This window comes from Pezoporus occidentalis, unplaced genomic scaffold (assembly GCF_034315485.1).
Source record: "Pezoporus occidentalis ecotype Australia unplaced genomic scaffold, CSIRO_AGI_Poc_V1 ctg238, whole genome shotgun sequence".
Classification (NCBI taxonomy): domain Eukaryota; kingdom Metazoa; phylum Chordata; class Aves; order Psittaciformes; family Psittacidae; genus Pezoporus; species Pezoporus occidentalis.
Genome location: NW_026914264.1, coordinates 971371 through 991592, shown reverse-complemented (window position 1 = coordinate 991592; position 20222 = coordinate 971371). Strand labels below are relative to the sequence as shown.

The 20222-nt window shown below is 44.0% G+C and overlaps 1 protein-coding gene across 4 annotated transcripts; it reads right to left on the bottom strand.

Annotated features, from left to right (window-relative positions):
- Positions 1-719: 719 nt before the first annotated feature.
- Positions 720-19614, bottom strand: BMP3 (bone morphogenetic protein 3). Of its 4 annotated transcripts, XM_062622034.1 has the most exons (4): positions 18667-19614; positions 9163-10073; positions 6161-6240; positions 5380-5545 (listed from the first exon to the last, which is right to left on the bottom strand). In XM_062622034.1, the coding sequence occupies exons 1-4, from the start codon at positions 18998-19000 to the stop codon at positions 5539-5541; spliced, it is 1332 nt and encodes a 443-aa protein (XP_062478018.1). In that variant the 5' UTR covers positions 19001-19614; the 3' UTR covers positions 5380-5538. The 4 variants fall into 4 exon arrangements, with proteins under 4 accessions (XP_062478017.1, XP_062478018.1, XP_062478019.1 ...); XM_062622033.1 differs by lacking the exon at positions 6161-6240 and having other exon boundaries at positions 720-5545; positions 18667-19610; XM_062622035.1 differs by lacking the exons at positions 5380-5545; positions 6161-6240 and adding an exon at positions 7040-7874.
- Between the last annotated feature and the right edge of the window lie 608 nt (positions 19615-20222).

Here is a 20222-nt window from a genome sequence, read left to right as displayed (position 1 = left end):
CAAGATGAATAAGGATTATTGTTCTAAACTCCACAATTTCACTTCTACTTTAGCTCCTGAGATTTCAATCACATTAACACAAAAGGTATAAAGTTTGGGATTTGCTGTACCATATAATGGAAACTGGGTTTTAAACATTCAGATAAGCATCTCTGCTTACACTGCTAGTGGTGGTTACTTCAGGACATTAGCCAAAACCAGGATTGTGGCAGTAAAGCCTGGAAAAGGTCATTTAGTGCATATAATGGTTTGGGCTGGAAAGGATTTTAAGACCACCCAGTTCCAACCCCCCTGCCATGGGCAGGGGCACCTCATACTAGACCATGTCACCCAAGGCTCTGTCCAGCGTGGAGTTGAACACGGACAGGGATGGAGCATTCACCACTTCTTTGGGCAACCTGTTCCAACATTGAACTTTATATATAAATAATCTCCTCAGAAAATTATTTTCATCATGGAAAAAAAAGGAATTGTTAAACCATTTATGAAGTATATAATAAGATTTAAAAAAAGCTGAAAATGTAAAATCATTTGTAAGTAATGCTAGGCAACAAGTGAATAGATTAGCTTTGAATTACAGTGGATATCTTTCCTAAAGACAGAATTACTGGGAGTTGTTTTTTCTACATACTTAAGATAGCTAACAGGCACAAAATGAAACAATGCCAAGGCTCTCAATAATCTGTTTGCAAAAAAAACTGCTTCCTGGCAGCTGAAGAGAGGTGGGAAGAAATTCTCCCTGCTAACATCTGGACTCTTGGAAAAAAAACAACCTTGACAGGACTGACCCCCTAATCTGGATCCCTTATAATATTTAGTAAGCATTTAATTTTTTTAAGCTCCATATATACATGAATTATCACACTATAATGGAAAAATAAGAGAGATCGATGACCCATAATATTCTGTCTTTAGCCTTTTCTTTTTTAAGACAGCATAATAGCTCATGAATATGCAATGCTTTCATTAACAGTATGGACAGAGAGTGTTAACAGGATGGAATAAGATGCACCTTCAGCAGTTTTCCAGCTGACACTAAAATGAGGCAAGCAGTTGATATGGTGAAGGGCTGAGCTAACATTCAGAAAAAGCTCAAGAAGCAGAAGAGCTAAACATAATGGGTTGCCACAAACCTCTTCTAGTTCAACAAAGGCAAATACAAAGTTCTGCACTTGGGAAGAGATAAATTGATGACATAGTATAGGCAGAGGCTGAAAACATACACACCATGTGGTTCACCCTCCTAAACATCTTGGCTGCCCTCCCCTGGACTTGCTCCTGTCTGTCAATATCTATGTTATAGTTTGAACCTCCGAACTAGGCATTGTACTCTAGATGAAATCTCACAAGTGCCCAGTAGAGAAGAATAATCACTTTTCTCCCTATTCCTGTCACTCTTTCTCGTCGCAGCCCTCTTTGCCTTTATTCCTGTAAGGGCACACTGCTGCCTCATGTTCAACTTTTCTATTTGGACTCCAGGATTCTTTTCTGCAAAGTGAAGCTTACTTTCCACTTCAGTAGATCATGTTCTTCTCCATCACACAAAAATCATCCAAAAAGGACAAGGTGAATATCAAAGACAGTGGCAGATGAAGTTTAAGCTATGGTGTAATGAACACCACAGATTTATGTTGGCAATGGAAAGGATAAAATGCCCTTTAGTTTGTATGGAACAACTTTCCTCCCTGTTCATTAAAAGAAAAACTTACAGTCTATAATTACAAGACTACAATTACAATACCTTCATAACAATTCTTGCAAACCAAACTTCAAAAGTTCTTAACTTGACACTTGAGCCCTTAATCAATAAACCACTGGCCAAAATCCAGGTTTCCAGTACTCTGAAGGTTAGCCAAGGGGAAAAACAAATGAGAGTCTTACTTGAGGTTTATTTTCGGCTGTTTACTCTTTTTCCTAGTCAGGATACTGAAGTTCTGTGAGCCCAAGTTTGTGTTACCTAATCACTAACAGTCTGACAATATTATTGGAGCGATTTATAAAATAGCACAAGCTTTATAAAATTCACAAACTTGAATAATATTTATATCCCATTTCCTTAATTTGGAAACTAGCATGATAGAAGTAGCACACACATCTAAACTGCAAGAACTCTCAAGCAGTTCTAAGTGTGATAGGCAGTTTGCTGAGAAACAATCAAAGAATCAGAATCCTGTGAACCATCCCTCTCCAATTCAGGCGTATTTCCTCTTTTTTCTTTTCTTCTGGCCCTATTATCACACCACTAATTTCAGAGTGAATCTGTTCCAAACAGAGGAGAGGTTTCCATGAGATTCCAAATTCAGCCTCCAAGGGTGGGATTTTCAAGAGCTTTCTGCAGCAGCCTCCTATGGTCTGATCCTCACTGGGGACTTTGCTTCCCAAAGAGCCTATCTGAAGAGAGACCATGCATAGTTCGAGACATTCTCCTGCCCATCTTATGAGCCAGCCATTAAAATAACATGCAGGCATCAGATACCATGTAATTAGATGGGAAGCAGAGCCATTTATTGAGGAACAGTATTTCAAACAGCAGAACATGTGGGAAAAGCTTCCCCCACCCCCAGTGCTGATTTGAGATGAAAATGGTGATTAACAACACGAGTTGGGAATCGTTTTGAAGTCCCTACTAGTACGAATTTATATACACTACCTGTATTTAGTTAGTGCCTCTGCTCCAGAGATCAGACGTTGGGAAGCTTGGCTGCAAACACCCTGTTCTGGTCTGAGGAACTCCACTACCATCCAAGTGGTGGGCCAGGGCACATCTGAACTCCGCATTTTCCTCTGAGGAGCTCAGTTCCTGGCACTGCTCATGCCAGACACCATTCACAGGCTGAGGTGGGCTTGGCTCAGTCCCCATCTTCTGCTCAAGAGCCAGCTGCTCCAATTCATCTACAGCGAGTGGGAAGCTCCTTACCTTGCAGGGTCCACGTACCCCAGCTTTTTCCTGGGGGGCCCACTATCCTTCTCTGAAGCACCAGTCTCATCTGCAGTGGGATAAGGTCCTCCCCAGCCCTGCCGTGGGGAGTCACAAAGCTGCCTCCGCTGGCTGCGCTGCACTGGGGAAGGTGGAGTCCGGTGCTACTCTAAAGGAAAGACCATTCTGTAATCCTAGCACTGGGTGATGCGGGGAGAAATCCAGACCTTGAGGGCTGCAGAGCAGTTCCCACCTTTCTACTCGGGACACCTCAAGAGCCTCCAAAACACTGTGAAGGAAACGATTTTGGCAGTAACAGCTACTTACCACCAACCAGCCAGCTCACCATGAGCAAAGAAACAACATATTGCACAAAGGTGAGGTTGCCTTGTCAAGCTCTATAAAAGCTGTTTTGCAACAAGCTCTCTACAAACTGAAGATTAGGCTTAGCTGGTTTACTGTTTGAGCTTCTGTGTTTTAAAAGCAGCCATTGTCATGCTGAACTGTTAAAAATGATGGACTTATCTGTGCAGCTCTCACAAAGAACAGCTATTCCAAACTGCTGCTTCTGGTTTTGCTTGCCAGGCCTAATGACTATTGAAAATCCCGGCCTGCTTCCAGCTTAGCCAGTGGCACAGGGCAGCCTGTGGTGTACATCACTTCTTTTGCCTGTCCTTAAAGACAGCGGCTCACGTAGCCCTGCAACAGACAGGTAAGCCGGTTCTTTTCCATTACCAAGACACAGCTATGAAAAGCTCGTGGTTGCCTGCAACTGTCTGCTTAGCCAGAAGAAAAGCACAGATTTTTTTCCTCCTGTTTTTAAGTCTATTTGCAAAGATTTAAGTCGATTTGCACAGAGAATATGACTTTTCTCCTGCATATGGAAGTGGATCAAATGAACCTACACAGTTTCACACTTAGTGCGTGGTTTTGCACATGCATATTATATTACTCAGGTTAGTAAACATGACAGCACCAGTGGCCACATACAGAAATCAATGACGAAGTCCTTAAACTGGCCTCCAATAGCAGTGAAGATGCAAAAAGGCATTTCCTGTTGTCATTTTCAATCTACTGAGGAATTGCTTACTCCCAAGTAGAGAATTTAACTCTCGTGGTGATAGAGAATTGATTTATTCCCTCTGAATATTTGCCCTCTAAACATGCTATTTCAGAGAGTCCGTTATGATGGTAACTTAAGATAACGCTGGTTAACATTTACTCATTGCAAACTGAAGCATTGCTCTCACCAGCCAAAAGTGCTTTCAAAAGCAGATCGTGCTGCTGGAAAGAGAACCGGGATTCTGTCTAAAGTACTTCTGTGAGCATTTACTCTGTAACAGAACAAACTCTTTGCAGCTGTGCCTGAGATCAATTAGATGTTTTCTTTCCTGGTTGTAGTTTCTCAAATGATGTTTTAGAAGAAAACCTTAAATTGACAGCATAAGTATGGACAATTTGATTTTCAGAGAAGTGAACTGAGATAAGGAAAAAAGAAAAAAAAACATCTACTGATTCATGTAACCATCAAAACAGAGGCAATTTTGGTCAAATAATCGTAGCTAAGGCCTACAGGTTAAGAATTACGGACCAAATAATTTCACGTCAGGAATTGCCTGGCATGATTTACTCACAGATTATTTGCAACTGTGTTCTAGAACAAGTCCCTCGGCCACTTCACTGAGTGGGATACATTCACACCCTTGGCACACCGCTTCCGGAGCACCATGGAAGACAATTCTGGTTTCTGGAAGATGTGGTGCTTTTGAGATACCCCAATTGTGCAGGCAGCCATAATGCATTTTATGTTCTTCTGACTGGGGGCAACAAGATCTAACAGGCTGAACTAGGAAAACAAATACACACATTTAGTCAGTGTATATTAATTCAAATACATCTTAAGCTGTATACCTAAGGCTCTTAGGATATCGGATTTGTTTTTCCTCCTTGCTGCACTACTCAATAACCTACGGCAGAAAGCTTAGCTTTAAAATCCAGACCAGTATATTTTGAATTTCTCTCCCCTTTAGTCACCGTAAGAACAGAGACAAAAATCAAGAGCTACTGCTGCTGCTTCCAGCACCTTGTACAAAAATAAATCAAGATGTCCTTCTGACAGTCTCAAAAATCTTGAAGAGTCTTCTGCAAATTCCTCTTCCATCTTTGGATTTCAACAGAGACAGTAAGTTCCCATTCCCAAGACTCGTGTCTTGGTCAAATTCAAGATGAATGAAGTCTGTGTTCTCTTTCCTTGGAATTGCCATTCCATTTCCATCCTCAGTGTTTGGATTTCCTTACATTGTTTTTCTCTTTGTCCAAACAAAATGCACTGGCAGCGCAAACAAAAAGTACATACTGCGAAACACTCCCCAGCCCATTCTGCCCTCCGCAGCAGCAAGTGATCATCTCAGCATTTCAAAAGGGTCTCCTGAGACGTTATCTGCATGCACAGGACTCCACTGTCATGTTGGGGTACACCTTAAGAACCACATTTTTATTTTCATCAAAGAATAAGATACTAAGAGAAGACATTTTGTCGGGAATGCAGCAAGGCTCAGGAATGCCTGGGACGACACCGACGGCTCTCACTATGCTCTGGATGGTGGCATGGTTGGATGGCTTCAAGGCCTGCAAGAGAAAAATAGGACAGAGAATATAACTACTACAGCCACATTAGAAGGGACCCGCATACCCTAGAACAAAACTGGTTTCTTCAAGAAGGGTCCTATAGGGACCCCACAGCTGATCAGCTGTACAATATATCTTCTATCAAATTAAGTCACACTGGGGCTGCAATTTAGTAGAACCTGCAAAGGATTCACTGGGCAGCATTCAGCTACTCTTGTACATGCAGATGTTACACACTGCCTGACCTTTTACCCCTGTGGCTGTTTAAGTTTACTGTCATAGCTTATCAGATGAATGAGATGCAGGGGAGTGGTGATGCTTTGTTCAAAACATAAATGCAAAGTTTGTTGCACCATCCTCCTCATGGCTATAGTTTCCCAGCATTGTTACAAAGACATTTACACAGACATTTACAAAGACATCATCTCCATCTGTGATTCTATGAGTCTATGATCTAGGCAGCTCATCTCAAGAAAGACATCTCTGTTTGGAGTTCAAGAATACCTGTGCTCCTCAGTAGTAATTGATAAGGATATAAAAAAATGTCTTAGATTAGTATACAACACAGATTTCTGCATCATTTCTGCCTGCAAAAGGGGGCAAAAGCTCTGGTACCATCCAGCCTTGTCTCTTGTCTCAGGTGCAGTCCAGCATTCTCCACAAAGGGACCTGGGAGCCAAATGGATCTCCTGAGCCTGCTGGTCAGACATCAAAAGGTAAAACATCTACCAAGACCCAGTTTCCCATTGCCAGTAGTACTGAAAGTAAAAAAGGTGTCTGAAGGTGCTGTGTTAAGTTCCCATAGGAAACCCTTCCATTCAGATATGGAATCCGTACCAATAAAATGCTAACTTGCATAGAAGTAATTTGAAGGACGGGCCCAGCTGCCTGTGGGAATCACCTGGATACGTTCTGTCATTCTATGATGAAAGAAATATCTCCATTTGATACATGTATCGTACAAGACAGAACAGCCTCCATACTGGCTGAAGTCCATTTGGGATGCACTGCCTCTGGCCCTTAAAGTGCACTCTTGGGGATAACCGGCTCCGCTTCTGCCAGTGGGAACGTAACTGTGACCCCAAGTAAAATCCAAAGGGGTGTGCTTTGTGGGAAGGCGAATTCCCTCCAGAGTACTGACCCGGCACACTGCCCTGCACAAGGGCCAGCTCAGGCCATTGCCCCAGTCATGGAAAGTGGGCAGAGATTCGCTTTTAGGAGAGGAGAAGTAGGGGAGGCCAAGAGGAGCAGTGGGAGGAAAAGAAGCCGAGCTGCCTCCAAACTGACAGATGTGTAAACAAGTCCAGCTGCAGCTCCAGCCAAGCTGCACACCATCACTCGGGGTCTTGCTGCTCTGTTGAATTCCCTTAACGATGGATTATGGGCAGGGCAAATGGTGTCAGTTCTGAGCTTTCATTCCCGACCTGGGAATGCGCTCTGCAGCATTAGGCAAGCCTAGTGCATGTGGGTCTGTCAACAGTCAAAGCAGCTATGAAATCTCAGAAAGGGTAAGGCCAGAAAATGTGGAGGTAGGAAGGGGAAGGGTAGAAGAGGCACATCCATGCTTCCTTACCCATCAGGTTGTGAACTTCAGGAACCCGCCCTTAGCAAGAGAACATTATATACCCATAGGCACAGATTAGTTTGCTATTGACTGATGGTTATAGCATCATTTTGCAAACAGGGTCTTATTAGTTGCACTAGACACTATGCGTAGCTCAAGAATAACACATGGCTCTAGAATGCGCTCGCTTCACCTTTTTATAGAATTTAGCTTTCCATTCTCTTTGGAAAACAAGGTCATTTTGGTTTTCGCAATTCAAAAAGTGCACAAGAGGAACAATTTGAATTCCAACAGTGACAGGAATTTAGCAATTCCTTTCAGGGAACCAGACTCATGGGGGTTTTGGTATCCCACTCTATATGCAGTACCTGGCAGCAAACGTTCAGCTTCACAGTGCCTAAATAACTGTAATGCTCTGCTACTATAATCCCTCACACAACTGAGTCCAGAGAGTTGCACACAGAAAGGCCAGATTAAGCCCTTTAATAGAATTTGGAGAAGGAAACTGTTCTCCCGGTTATGGCTTTGCAGGCCTGTGCTTACAGGCTTAGTTTATAGCAATTGGACCTCCTGCTTCATGTCAAAGTCATTTAAACTCTGCACTGTATTTGCTGCTGTTTATTTGCTGTTTATTTCTTGCCTTTTTTCTACTACCAGCTTTTTCCAGAGCAGAGACCACTTTTGGTAGCATGTACATGCCTACCCCAGGCAGAGCAGAGGGATGAAGAAGGAGGAAGAACACTCCTTCGGGACTGCCAGACTTAGCTACCGTAAGAGTAGCCAATAGTGCAAGTGTACTTATCTGAGAAACTGGAGCTAAATCGCAGTATCTTGGGCACTGAGATACTTTACCTGCAGGAAAGCAGAACCTGAATTTGGCAGAACATAAATTGGTCTTTTCCAAACTAGTTCATTCTATGATTCTACGAACTGAGCTTCACTTTGCCTCTTCAGAACCACCAGTACTAAACTCATCTCAGGACTTTTTACTCACAGGAGCATTTGCATCACTCATTGTGCTCTTCTCCAGAGGTTTGAAGGAAGTCTGGGAGTTAGACCATGATGTTATGGAGCACGCTACCGACGGAATCATAGAATCAACTAGGTTGGAAGAGACCATTACCCCAGGACTGCCAAGTCCACCACAAAGCCATGTCACTACCTAGCGATGGTAGGCTTGCAAAGGCTCTGTGAAAGGAATAGCAACCTTGATATCACAGTGCTTTTTCATCATTACTTTAGGTTTCTGCAAGTTTATCTATCTCCACAAAGATACATGATGATTTTTGCTGCTGGAGAACCTGTGTTCTCAAAGTCTCACCTGCACTCTCGAAGAGAGACTTGCTTTCTGTCTGAAGTCTGTTATCTCCTATTTTGACAGTCGAAGCAAGGGCTTCTAAAACCACTACATTCAAACTGCTTTTGAGAAACCCTTGTTTGCTCTCGAGCATGCTCATTATTGAGCAACCAGTCTACATCAGGCACTGGCTAACCCTGCAGATACATGCTATGTATTGACTATTAAAAGACAGCTTTTCTGCCTCAGGAGCACATCACCCTTTCTTGCTACCTACATGCAACCACCTCACACCCAGAGGGTATTTCACAAGTCAGCTGGCCAGCATCCACTGCTTTTGGAGCCACTTGTTCCACCAAAGAAGCAATTCATCATTGGAGTCTTTTGCTTAAATTCGAGCATCCCAACTGACCGCTTGCTATGCGGGAAGTATTTTTGGCAATTTTGAATCATAGACTCCTAGAACAGCTAGGGTTGGAAAGGACCTTAGTTCCAACCCCAATGACATGGGCAAGGACACCTCACACTAAATTTGGGGACTGGACAAAAAAAATAACATGCAATATTTTTGTTTTAATTACCTTTACAAGCCTGTCTTTTTACTAGCTCTTCTAACCACTAATCCTTGCAGCATGACACAAAGATACCACTTACTACATTTGAACATGTAATGGGTGACCAACCACCTTTTAGTGACTCAAGAAAGAAAATGCACAGTTTGTGGTAACAGCGCAAATAAAGTAATAAAGACCATACCTTTGAAATTGGGAATTGGCATTCCCCTGAGCAGTAATAGGCGTCAAAGGATTTTGGGGAAATAATCCACTCGTTCCAGCCAATGTCTGCAAAATCCACCTTGAGATAACGCCGGGTGCAATACCGGGGCTCATTCCACTGCTTCCTCCTCGCCTTCTTCAGCGTTTGCTCATTGAATTGAAGGGCCTGGCTCTTCTGGTGAGGATTCTTCCTCTGCTTTTTCTTACTCTTTGCCCTGTCTGACAGCTGTGGCTGGAGGCTTCTGTAGGGTTTTCTGTCCTCCCATCTCTCATCCTCATTGTACTGGTACTCGGCTCCTGGAAGCTCATTATTCTGCAATGGCAAGAGGATGTTTGTGGAGCGTTTTTGTCGCCACTTCCCAAGGCTGCTCCTCACGTGGTTTTCTGGCCTGGGAAGGACCCTCGCCAGAAGATGATGGTGCCCTTGCAAACTAGAGATGACACTCTCTGGCTCTGAAATTGCAGAATCATTGGCATAAATCAGAATGTAGGGTTCATAGAGAGAAGGTGCTCGTTCCCAGGGGCGATGGTTGCTCAGATCCATTTTGACACCTATCAGTAGTTCATTGTTTTGTTTTGCTCCATGCAGGAGCTGAGTGATATCCTTTCTCTGCCAGGAAAAGGTGTCCTGGTGAGCTATGGAGACATTGATGAGGAAATGTCCTAGGGTCCAAGTCTTGTTCCCCACAGAAGGTAAGGTCCAGACTGAAAGATGTATCTGCATTTCAGGTTTCCTGTGCCTGTGATGAGAACAGTCTCTGGACCCAGAACAGTTCCACTTCACATGCAGCAAATCACCAGTATAATAATATACTGAAGCTGACAAGACATTTTCAGACTCTGTGAGGGATGTCAAGTTAAAAACATACATCTTCTGGCTTTCAGGGCTCCCTAAAAGGGGAAATACTTGTATAAGAATATAGGCATTTCACAACATTACAGTGGAGAAATGATCGTGAAGTTCACAGGACATTTTCACACAGTGCTGTGGGAATGGGTTTAGGCTGTTATTCAGAAAAATAACCAAGCTGGTAAACTGGTGACTGTAAATAAAGCACTTTCCATCCAATTTCCTTACAGTACTTGACTCCATCCAGAAATACACATTTCCTACTGGTCCTCTGACTTCAGGAAACCAACTCGGCCACAGATCCAGAAAAGCGTCATTTCCAGTACAGGTCTTTCAAAGAGTTTGACAGCTTTATGTTCTGGGTGACATTCTGTGCTTCCAGCCTGCGACATCCCAACTGCTAACATCAATAAAGTCCATCAAAAGAGTATATTCTCCCTCTACCTCTCCATCCTCACCCCAGCAATCAGAGTAGCCTCTTATCACACAGTATCACAGTATGCTGGAGATTGGAAGGGACCTCAAAAGATCATCTAGTCCAATCCCCCTGCCAGAGCAGGAACACCTAGATAACGTTACACAGGAATGTGTCCAGGCGGGCTTTGAATGTCTCCAGGGAAGGAGACTCCACAACCTCCCTGGGCAGCCTGTTCCAGTGTTCTGAATAAATATTTTTTTCTAACAGATACATTAAAAAGACAGGAATCATCTCTGGAAAGACAGCACCCTTCCCAGCAGATCACATGTGCTGCTTCATTAAATTAGGGAAACAACAACATATACGTTTGTCAGCCAAACAGGCAAAAAAAAAAAAAGGCCAAATAATTTACAGAAGACACCCTCATTCACACATTCAGCCCAACGTATATGAGTGGATCATATAGGTAAGTTCCCAATAGCTGAAACTATGGTACCACACCCACCTAATTTCTAGCTATTACTTATGCCTGGGGAACTAGATTCCCTTTGAATTCAGTCCTGCTTTCGATTCCTCAAGCCGATATCATCTGTTTATTACATTTGTACTAAGCACACATGAGGACTTGACCTCTGCTTGGTTTGTAATTGCTACTATAATAAAGTTAATATGTAATTTGGCAGAGCACTAAGTACATCAGACTTAGGAACCAGAACTTATGCTATCTCATGAATGCCTGTTCAAGAAGTTATTATGTGAATCACTGTTGTATGTTTGGATTTTATTTTTTAATAAGAATTTTTTAATAAGAATTCCACTTAACAAATACTGCCTGTTCTAAATTGGCATATCGTAGTGGAACAGAAAACAAGCTGCTTTGGTTTATAAAGAAACCCTAGATGGTGTGAAACAGGAGGAATATATAGTTTTGAATGAAAGCAAAACTCAAAAAGCCACTTTTGGCATTTAACTCTACACCCAAACCTAAGAACTTGCAGCAGGTGGTGCTATTTTCTCACTAAATGATCACACTCAACCATCTCTCAAGTTTTCACATCATTCAAGCTGCAAAATCAGCTTGAAACCAGTGACTAGTGGCTGGCACAGATGTCTACAGATTTGCTGGCTTCCGGCTTGGAAGAACCTAACTGTGTGGCCTGGGTTTGTGTCACAACTTAGGAACGCTATGTCAAACGCATCTATTGTGTGATAGTGATACCTGACTCCCAGATGTGAGCAATGCACTGAAATAAGTGTTCCTGCAGCATAAGCATTAAAAATGACAGACGCAAAGCTTTAAAATACCTGCAAATGCACCTTTTCCTCAGGAAAATTTCACTCCCCTTAAATGAAACTTTATCCTTAAACCCAGAGGACAGAAACTGCTGAAAACCTGTCTCCACCATAATGTCATTAAGCTGTTAGCCCAGGTTAGGAGCAGAGTTGAAACCTCTCACCACTGCCAGGAGGTATCCAGTAGCATCTAACTAAATTTCCTTGTTATGTGGGAAGCTTTCAATGAGTCTCATCCAGCTACTGACACAAGTGAAGTTTTACTGAGTGATGTGAGCTGAGGCTTTAGTCTTTAAAATTACTTACACCAATAATTCCTCTCATACAGACTGTTCCATTGATTGATTTACCCCCCTCACTAATCCCAAAGAACCCTAAACAAAACCCCAAGTCAAGTCTGAGTGGGGCTTTAATTCCAACACCTTGTCAATGTTCAGTAAATGGTATTCCTAGGATGCTGCCATCACTAGCTCCATGTTCAGTGGAAAGGAAGAGGTATGCAAACTGCAAGGTCAAGTCCATCAACAACTGCTCAGCAGCCAGTAGGAAGATGCAGACTGACTAAGCACAGACAAGGCCTCTGGCCAGGTTGCCCTCTAAGCCAAGACAGACCTCCTTTAGGGTCTTAAGGGCAACCAGATCTCCTTGCAAGAAAGCCCTCTATTGATCTAGAAGGTCAAAATCAGCTTTGCAGGTGAAAGTAAAACACAAGCTCAGAAACTGACACCCTAGAAGATCACTCATCAGAATAGCTTTTTTTCTTAAGTTTTCAATATCAAACCAACCCAGTGAAGACAGCAGCTTTGCAGCAGCTTTCGTGATGCTCACTGTCTTTCAGAGGGGTGCTGGACAGAAGGTCCCTCTCTTCCAGGGCTGGCTCTTATGATGCAGCAGCGGTGGGAAGACCAGAGGAGCCCTGGTAGAATACCTTGTCAATGTTCCGTAAATGGAATTCCTAGGATGCTGCCGTCACTTTGCTGCCTGGCAAGATTCTGTCTGCAGCCTGTGAGCAACTGTGCTTAGTAAACCTCACACTCATCTACAGCAGTATACAATGCATTTCAGTGACAACTTAGTATTATATGAGCAGCAGTAACTTCCCTAGCTCATTTCCTACACTTCCCAACACTGTGAGCAGCAGACCGCTATCAGGGTAGCCCTACTTGAGCTATGTCTTTTAGTTCTTTCTTTAATGAGTTCTGCTATCTCAGCTTTGATCTTTTGTAGTACAGAACAGGAAGCACAGAAGACTTCTCAACAACAAAGCATGAGAGGAGAAGACTGAAGGGAAAATGAGCAAAAGAAATACATGTGTAACAGAGCTATATGCAAGTAATACCTTCCACATACTCTGAGCCTGGATTTCAACAGCAATCTCTGCTGAGGGAGCACTGTATGTTGCTGGAGCCCAATGAGGAATTTTGCAGACCAAACTCTGTACACAAGAGCTCTTTTGAATTGCAATGGGGAAGACATCACATCACTACACTGTCAGTATCGCTTGCTCCTACTGACTAGAACTTTGGAGGTACATGCAGTTGAAAGCATAAGCTAGATATTTATTGGCCTCCTTGGCCCATATGCAAGTCATTATTCAGCTGCCTGCACTCTCTCATGTGAATGGAACCCAGACCCCAGTAACACCATGGCAAAGTTTACCATGTTGTCTATGGGAGATGCCAGCTTATTTACGGATAGCTCAGACCAGAAAGCCACCCAGCTCACAGCTCTACAGCCAAAGTACTTGTACCCGCTGAATCTCGTCAGAGGCATGACCCGTGCTTCCTCACCTCCCTGCAATAGCCCACAGCTGCATGGAATGCCTGTTATGGCATTAAAAAGGTATTTGAAGAAAAAGCATTAAGTCTGTGGAGACTGGCATCACCAGCATAAACATATTCATGTTACAAGGGGCAATTCCAGGCATCAATAAGCTAGAACAAGTCTGTTAACACTTGGTATGTTTACCTTTATAGAGGATGCACTGACATTTTTAGGGACTGCCGGTGAAAAAGGATGCAATAACGAGGACTATTTAGTTATACAGTCATAATCAGTCATCATTTAAATGAGATATTTAATATTTTATAAACTGTGCCCTTGTGCCAGTGCAGAGTTAAGAATGTATCAGTGTTTCCATTGTAGAACTTGTTTTCATGAGTTCATAGCCCAGCTACAGAAGTTTGCTCAGACCGGGAAATGCTAACAAGTTCCAGAACAGGAACACAAATTTGGAAGTCAGATTTCTTGTTTTCTCCTACCTTTGCTCAAAATCAATTGCTGCTTCCCCCTTACCAATTTGAGTATTTTGCAAAAGGAAAATACAGGATCTGGTTCTCTCTTTTTAAAGAGCCATAAGACTTGATGTCAAATTGGGTTTATTATTTTTTTAGCAAAGCAGATAAGGTTATAGCAGCTAGTAATTTGATATAAAAAAGTAAAAAGTCCACTAGACTGGTTAAAGCTATCAGTTACTAAAATAATTTCAAGAAGCACCAATGGTGCATGCTTAGGATTGAACCTACATGTGGATTTTATGATATAAAAACTATAAATATGCACACTGCATATCATAAATGTGGCTGCACACTGGGAAAAACATCTCTTTTCTATATATTTTAAGCAGAAAGACCGTAGCAGGTCTGAAAACTAAACATAATATTGAAGTTAGCATAAGCTAAGCAGCTAAGGAGGTTGCATCAATAAAGTACACAAATCCAGGAAGGAGAAAACAAAAAGCCAACCCTACTCCTTCTCACCATCCTCGTGAATTCCACTTCAGCTAGTGGCAGTAGGTCACACTGTGCACAGCGTGTCCCGTTCAGGTCAGAACACTTCACATGTAAAGTGCCATGCTGTAGACACCGAGTGGGGACTGCGAGCACTGATCACGCATATGTGTGACAGCACAGTGAGGCAGGGCGTAACACAAGCCAGAAACCCCAAATTCTGGGTCAGGTCCTGAGGGGCCAAACCTACAGATCCTGCCCATTTTCCTTAGAGGAGGTTTGCAGATTCAGGCCTAGTCTACACAAATTCCAGCTTAATGCTTTACAAGTTCCCTTTGCCTAAAAATTACCAGGATGCTGCCTGTATTTTACTTCTAAGGGTACAGCAACAAAAAAAAACAACACCAAACCCCAAAAGCCACAAACTCTTCCTGTCTCCTGCCTGTATGTTTTTAAAAGTCTTGTTACAGAAGACCCTTCATGTTACCAGAGCTCAGAGAGGCTAGAACACAGCCCATACTGGTTTCTGCAGGCCAGTGATGAGCTTTCCCTGTGCAGTGCTCAGTTTCCCCTGTTTCCGTGGGCACTTAATACCACAACAAAGGAAAGCAAGGCGTTTTGAAAAGGAGGAGAGCATAGTTCTGAAACCACAAGAATCGGCCTAGGGGCAGGTGTAATACCTGAAATTGCTTGAAATTCAGTCAATTAAAAAAGAGTTTAAAGTAATTTCTGACTGTATAGCTTTACTATAACATCATTAGAGGGACCCTCCAATTAAAGTGGATTTTTTTTTTAAATGACTCATTTGCAAGACATGTTCTATGATTAAAAGCACTTCCAAAAGCAAACTGAAAGTCTTGCATTTGAGGCTTTTAACTTTCTGCTCTCTCTTATTTATTCCATGCTGTATCTTTCCTCCAGCTCCTGAGCCTCAGAAGTTGCAGATCAGCACCCCTCTAGGGGAAGCACTCAAAGCAAGCAGATTTCTGACATCTGGAGGTCTGGTCATTCAGTGGTTCTGCTAACTGGCAGGAGATAAAAATGTTCATGTGCAGAAGCTGAAGCACAGACTCAACCACAACTTAAGAGAAAGTGTTCAGTTCTAACTTGCAGATCACCCAGCTTCTCTCCCAGCTATCTTTGCAGAGTCCCAGGGGACGGAAAACCATTCACTGTTGTGGTACCCACAGGTAAAGATCCAGAAAAGGCTTTGTCTTGAGATTTTTCCTAAAGCAGAGCCTGGCCTGAGTAAGACCTGGCCTGAGTAAGACAAAGACTGCTGGTGCCACCTCAGAAATCTGAGAAAACTGCCACAGAAATCACAGGCTGAACATCCTTTGATTCAAATACATAGACATAAATGAGAGCAGCAGTGAAGTCAATGAGAGAGAATGGTGCAGGAATGTCACTTGATCCACTGTGAATGACAGACATCCTTACCTCACTGAAACGGATCTGGGGCTTGAGGTTTCTTTTGGCTTTGTCATGGGCACCACAGGTTCCTTTTTTGAGTGACTCAAACTGAACAATTATATTTTGAGATAATTTAGCAAGATTAAAGGGAAAGAGATTTGCCTGAATATAAGATCAGCTGAACAATCATCAAAACTAATGGCCAAACCCCCCCAGCCCAAGCAACAAACCGCTAATAATCCATCCTACTTGTGGAATCTGGTGTGCAAGAGAATTCAAGGCAGCACAGGATGGGAACTTCAGAGGTAGCCACACAGGGCTGAAGCTCTCATCCTAGCCCCTCAGAGGACTGAGACACAGAAAGAGAAACTTGCATTTAACAGATGGTAGGATGTTTCTTTTGATTAGTCACATCTTAGTTCTTTCTTCTTGGCTGTCCAGCACAAGACCACAGCTGCCACATAGAACAACACTTTTCTTCCACTAGAAATGAGGACAAGTCTCAACAAATGCTATCAGTTGTTGGTCTCATCACACAACCCGTCTTAAAGGGTATCAACAATTTGTCTGGCAGGTTACCAGTGAAATCTCTGAGAGGCCTTTCCTGTGTACCACAGAAAAAACAGAGCCCTCCAGGGGAAAAGTGAGGACTGAAAGGTTTCACAGCCACCCCGAGAGTTGTGTTTCAGAAAATAAACTGTTTTTTCTCCTGAAAATATACAATTAAATTGAAAAACGTATGGTTAAACTGCAAATCAAATCACTAAAGATTGTCTTCAAGACCTTTTGCTGTAGATGTAGGAAAACAGGCAGATTTTTAGGGAAGTTCTGCTCATCACAAACAAAAAGCTGTCTCCTGAAGGGGCTGCCAGCAGGGATGGTAAAATCTGCTTAAGGAGAAACAGCAACATAATTTAGTAATTTAACTGATGCAGCCACATTGTAAGGACTACAGGAAGCCTGTGGGAGACTGAAATGTGCAGTCAAGGAATGCAACGGTCAGAGCAGAGGATTTGGAAACAAACTACCTCAAAAGGGAGATGCAGTGGATGTACCATTTCCTTCAAAGTACTGGCCAGGCAGTTGGGCACAGGGAAAATGACAGAAAGGAGAAAAAGCCTTTTTGCTCCCCCCACTGCCCCGAGGAAAATTTGACCTGAGGTTTTTCTGGAAAATCGCTTTTCTGCCATCAATAACTATACAACATGAGCTGCTGCTATCTATGGCGAGAAAGAGACAACAGATAACTGGTTAAAGGGTTTGCATTAATACTTACAACAGCGTCAAAAAGCTTACAACGACATGCAGTTTGTTGCTTTGGCACTTGAACTGTGGAAGTATTGGAGGAGGCAGAAAGAGATTACTCAATAGTGTGTTTATAGGACTGCTGCCACCCAATGTCAAGTGAGAGTATAAATATAATCAGAAAGACCAGAGTGATGGGATTTCAACCAAAGGCCTTCTAAGGTTTAGAACAATAAATATATTTAATCAGATATGTTTAAAGGAGCACATATCACTCTGCTGGGATTATACACCCTCCCCCTTTTTTAGTATTATACCTTCCCCTCTTTCAGCAAGGGAACCACTTATTTTAGAGCAAAGCAACATACATTAGATGTTACCTTGCAAAAAGTGGTCATGTCAGAAAAACCAGAGAGTTCCTCTGCAGGAATAACAGCTCGGGAGTCCCAGCCCTCCATCCTTCAAACCCAGGGTATTTATACCTCTAAAACCTCTCCTGTGGACAGAAATACTTGCAGCAATGTCTGATGAGAGCATTTATAGAGCTGAATCCTAAAACACCAGAAGCCATTCAATTATTTATAGTACTTGATCTCTGTGCAGAGCTATCCTATAAGAGACACTGTTGCCTTTGAAGAATCAGAAGTAATGACTTCCAAAGAAACCTAAGGCAAATCTGGCACCCAGCTCTCAGTTTTCTGGGAGAGGAAAGAATCAGTACAGGTCCCTGAAACTCTCAGATGACACCGACTTTTACCAATAGACACTTGCCCATGAAAAAGATGGTGGGTCAATCCACTAGTGCAATGAAAAATAGAAGAGTGGCAAATTGGGCTGCTATGTATAGCATGACAGTTATCATACAAACAGCCAGTTTCGGGGATGCTGTGGATTTGAGAAGCATATCCAATGAGGGTCAGAGCCAAGACAGTGCCATCCTCCATTTTTGCTAGCTGGGACGCTGCAATGTTATATGCATATCTCCCCTTATGAAAAATGGCTTTACATTTTCATAAATCTACCTGTGCATGACAGTCTGTAATCACAGAGACAGCTAAGCTCCACTGCCAAAGATGTTGAGATGCAGTATTTACCATGCACAAATGATGCTTCAACTAAACTCATTTGATACTGCCCCTAATTGCCAGTACTGTCACCAGTGTCACCAAATGAGGACACTGTAGATGGTATAAAGGGTCGCCTAACCACATTTCTGCTCTACCACATGCAACTCAGCCCTTGGTTTCAGCAGAAGCTACACGTGCAAAACACTGATAAGAAAAAGCTCCAGAGAGGATATGTTAATGACTCCACTTCCCTCATATGGTGCTCAGCTATCACATGGCAGACATGTCATATGGAGTTGAAGAGATAAACCAGTGATTAAAATATGTGAGGCAATATAAACATTATAACCTAAAATACACGACTGTGGCTGCAGGAAGCGTTACTTTGCCAATCCGTTTCTCATCTCCTTCCCTCCATCCAGTTCCCCGGCACTAAACCGGACACACTCATTCCAACAGATGGACTCACCTGCGGGCAGAGGGCGGAAGCCTCGCACCGTGTTGCCGTGGCGGAGGGGCAGACCCAGCAAGTCCTGGGGCTGCTCCACCGCTCGTCCTGCGCTGTACTGGTCGTAGAGCCTCAGCATGTGCTCCGAGACCTTGTCCCGCGGCTGCAGCTGCTCCTCTGCATGCCGTGGGCCACAGTCACCTGCAGCGGCTCTGGCCCGGCCGCGCCGCACAGCTCCCAGGGTTGTGCGCCGCCGCAGCCCGACCCAGCGATCCTTCAGCGCATCCCCTAGAGCCAGGCACAGGCAGCCCCAGCCCAGGCACAGGCACAGCACCCAGCGGATAGACGCCTCCATCCTGCCCCTCCGAGCTCGCCAGGTAGGCTCCGGCGTCCCCTGAGTCCTGGCCAGCAGGCAGGAATAGGCCAGGGACCCCAGCGCAGCTTGCTTCGGCCAGGAGAGACTCCGGCAGCAAGACGTGCAGATGAGGCTGTGCTAAAGAAACACAGGCGGGCTTTCCTCTTTCTGGGGGGGCAAAATAAAGAAGGGAAAAAAGAAAATAAGAAGAAAAGATAAAAAGTGGGGCGGAGGAAATAAACCGCCCGTTCTCCCCGGCGCTGGCACTGATGGCGTTTATTCCCCCTGCTGAGCAAGTTGTTTCTTGACGAGAGGCGAAGGTGCTGCTCCCGATGCGCACTCCTCTCCTGGACTGGTGCAGGCGCAGCGCGGGTGAAGTTTTTTTGTGGGGTGTGCGAGTGAGTGCGAGACTCGGCGCTGGGGCTGATCTGTGCAGTCTGCAGCCAATCACACCACGCCCTGCTCGCTCGCCTGCGAACAAGAGGAAAGGCAAAGGGTAAACCACCACCCGAAGGAAAGCGCATACAGAGGCAGACGCACAGGGAGACTCAGATATGGAAATCCAATCACTGGCACTGACTGCGTCCCTGAGGGCAGCCGGGAAATAGGGTGGCGGGATGTCCCCTTCCCACCTCCACCCCGCCTCTTCCAAAGGCAGTAAAATATAACATGACTTCAGTAAAACGCAAATCACAAGTCAAACCGCACTCAGCTTGCTCCCCGGGGAAGCCTCGAGGCTTGGCTGGACTCAGAGCACAAGCCCATGGCCCAGGTGAAAGGGACGCTGTCCAGGTTGTGCTGGGCTCAGCACACCTCTCCCAAGGAGCTTCCATGCTCGGTGGCACTTCACTCCCTTCTCTATCAACCTTCAACCCGGCCAGGGCTGGCAGCAGTGTACCTCAGCAGCCCAGAGCCCATGGGAAGGGAAGTGCACCATGCCCAGGTAAAAGGAGGATAACCCGTCTCAGGCAACAGCCCTTCAACATAGTGAGCTGCATGGCATCCACCAGGGAAATCCTGCACCTCAGGACTCCTCCACCCACAGCACAGCAAGGTACTTCTTGCTTGACTGAGAGCATTTCACAAGGCTCCTGACTTTGCTGCTTTTCACTACCAAAAGGATAGAAATGCTTGGGCCCCCTTCCTAGCACCACAGCACCAGACAATATGTCCCTTCCACAATATACTTTGCAACATAAAGAGAGGTAGAAGAGAAGTCTCT

What these genes read in the sequence shown, in the direction of transcription:
- BMP3 (XM_062622033.1), bottom strand. Translation starts at nt 19,000, where the DNA reads ATGGAGGCGTCTATCCGCTGGGTGCTGTGCCTGTGCCTGGGCTGGGGC. An exon ending in CTTCCGCCCTCTGCCCGCAG is followed by an intron (nt 10,074 to 18,666) that starts GTGAGTCCATCT and finishes TTCCCCTTTTAG; the next exon opens with GGAGCCCTGAAAGCCAGAAG. An exon ending in GCCAATTCCCAATTTCAAAG is followed by an intron (nt 5,546 to 9,162) that starts GTATGGTCTTTA and finishes TTTCTCTTGCAG; the next exon opens with GCCTTGAAGCCATCCAACCA.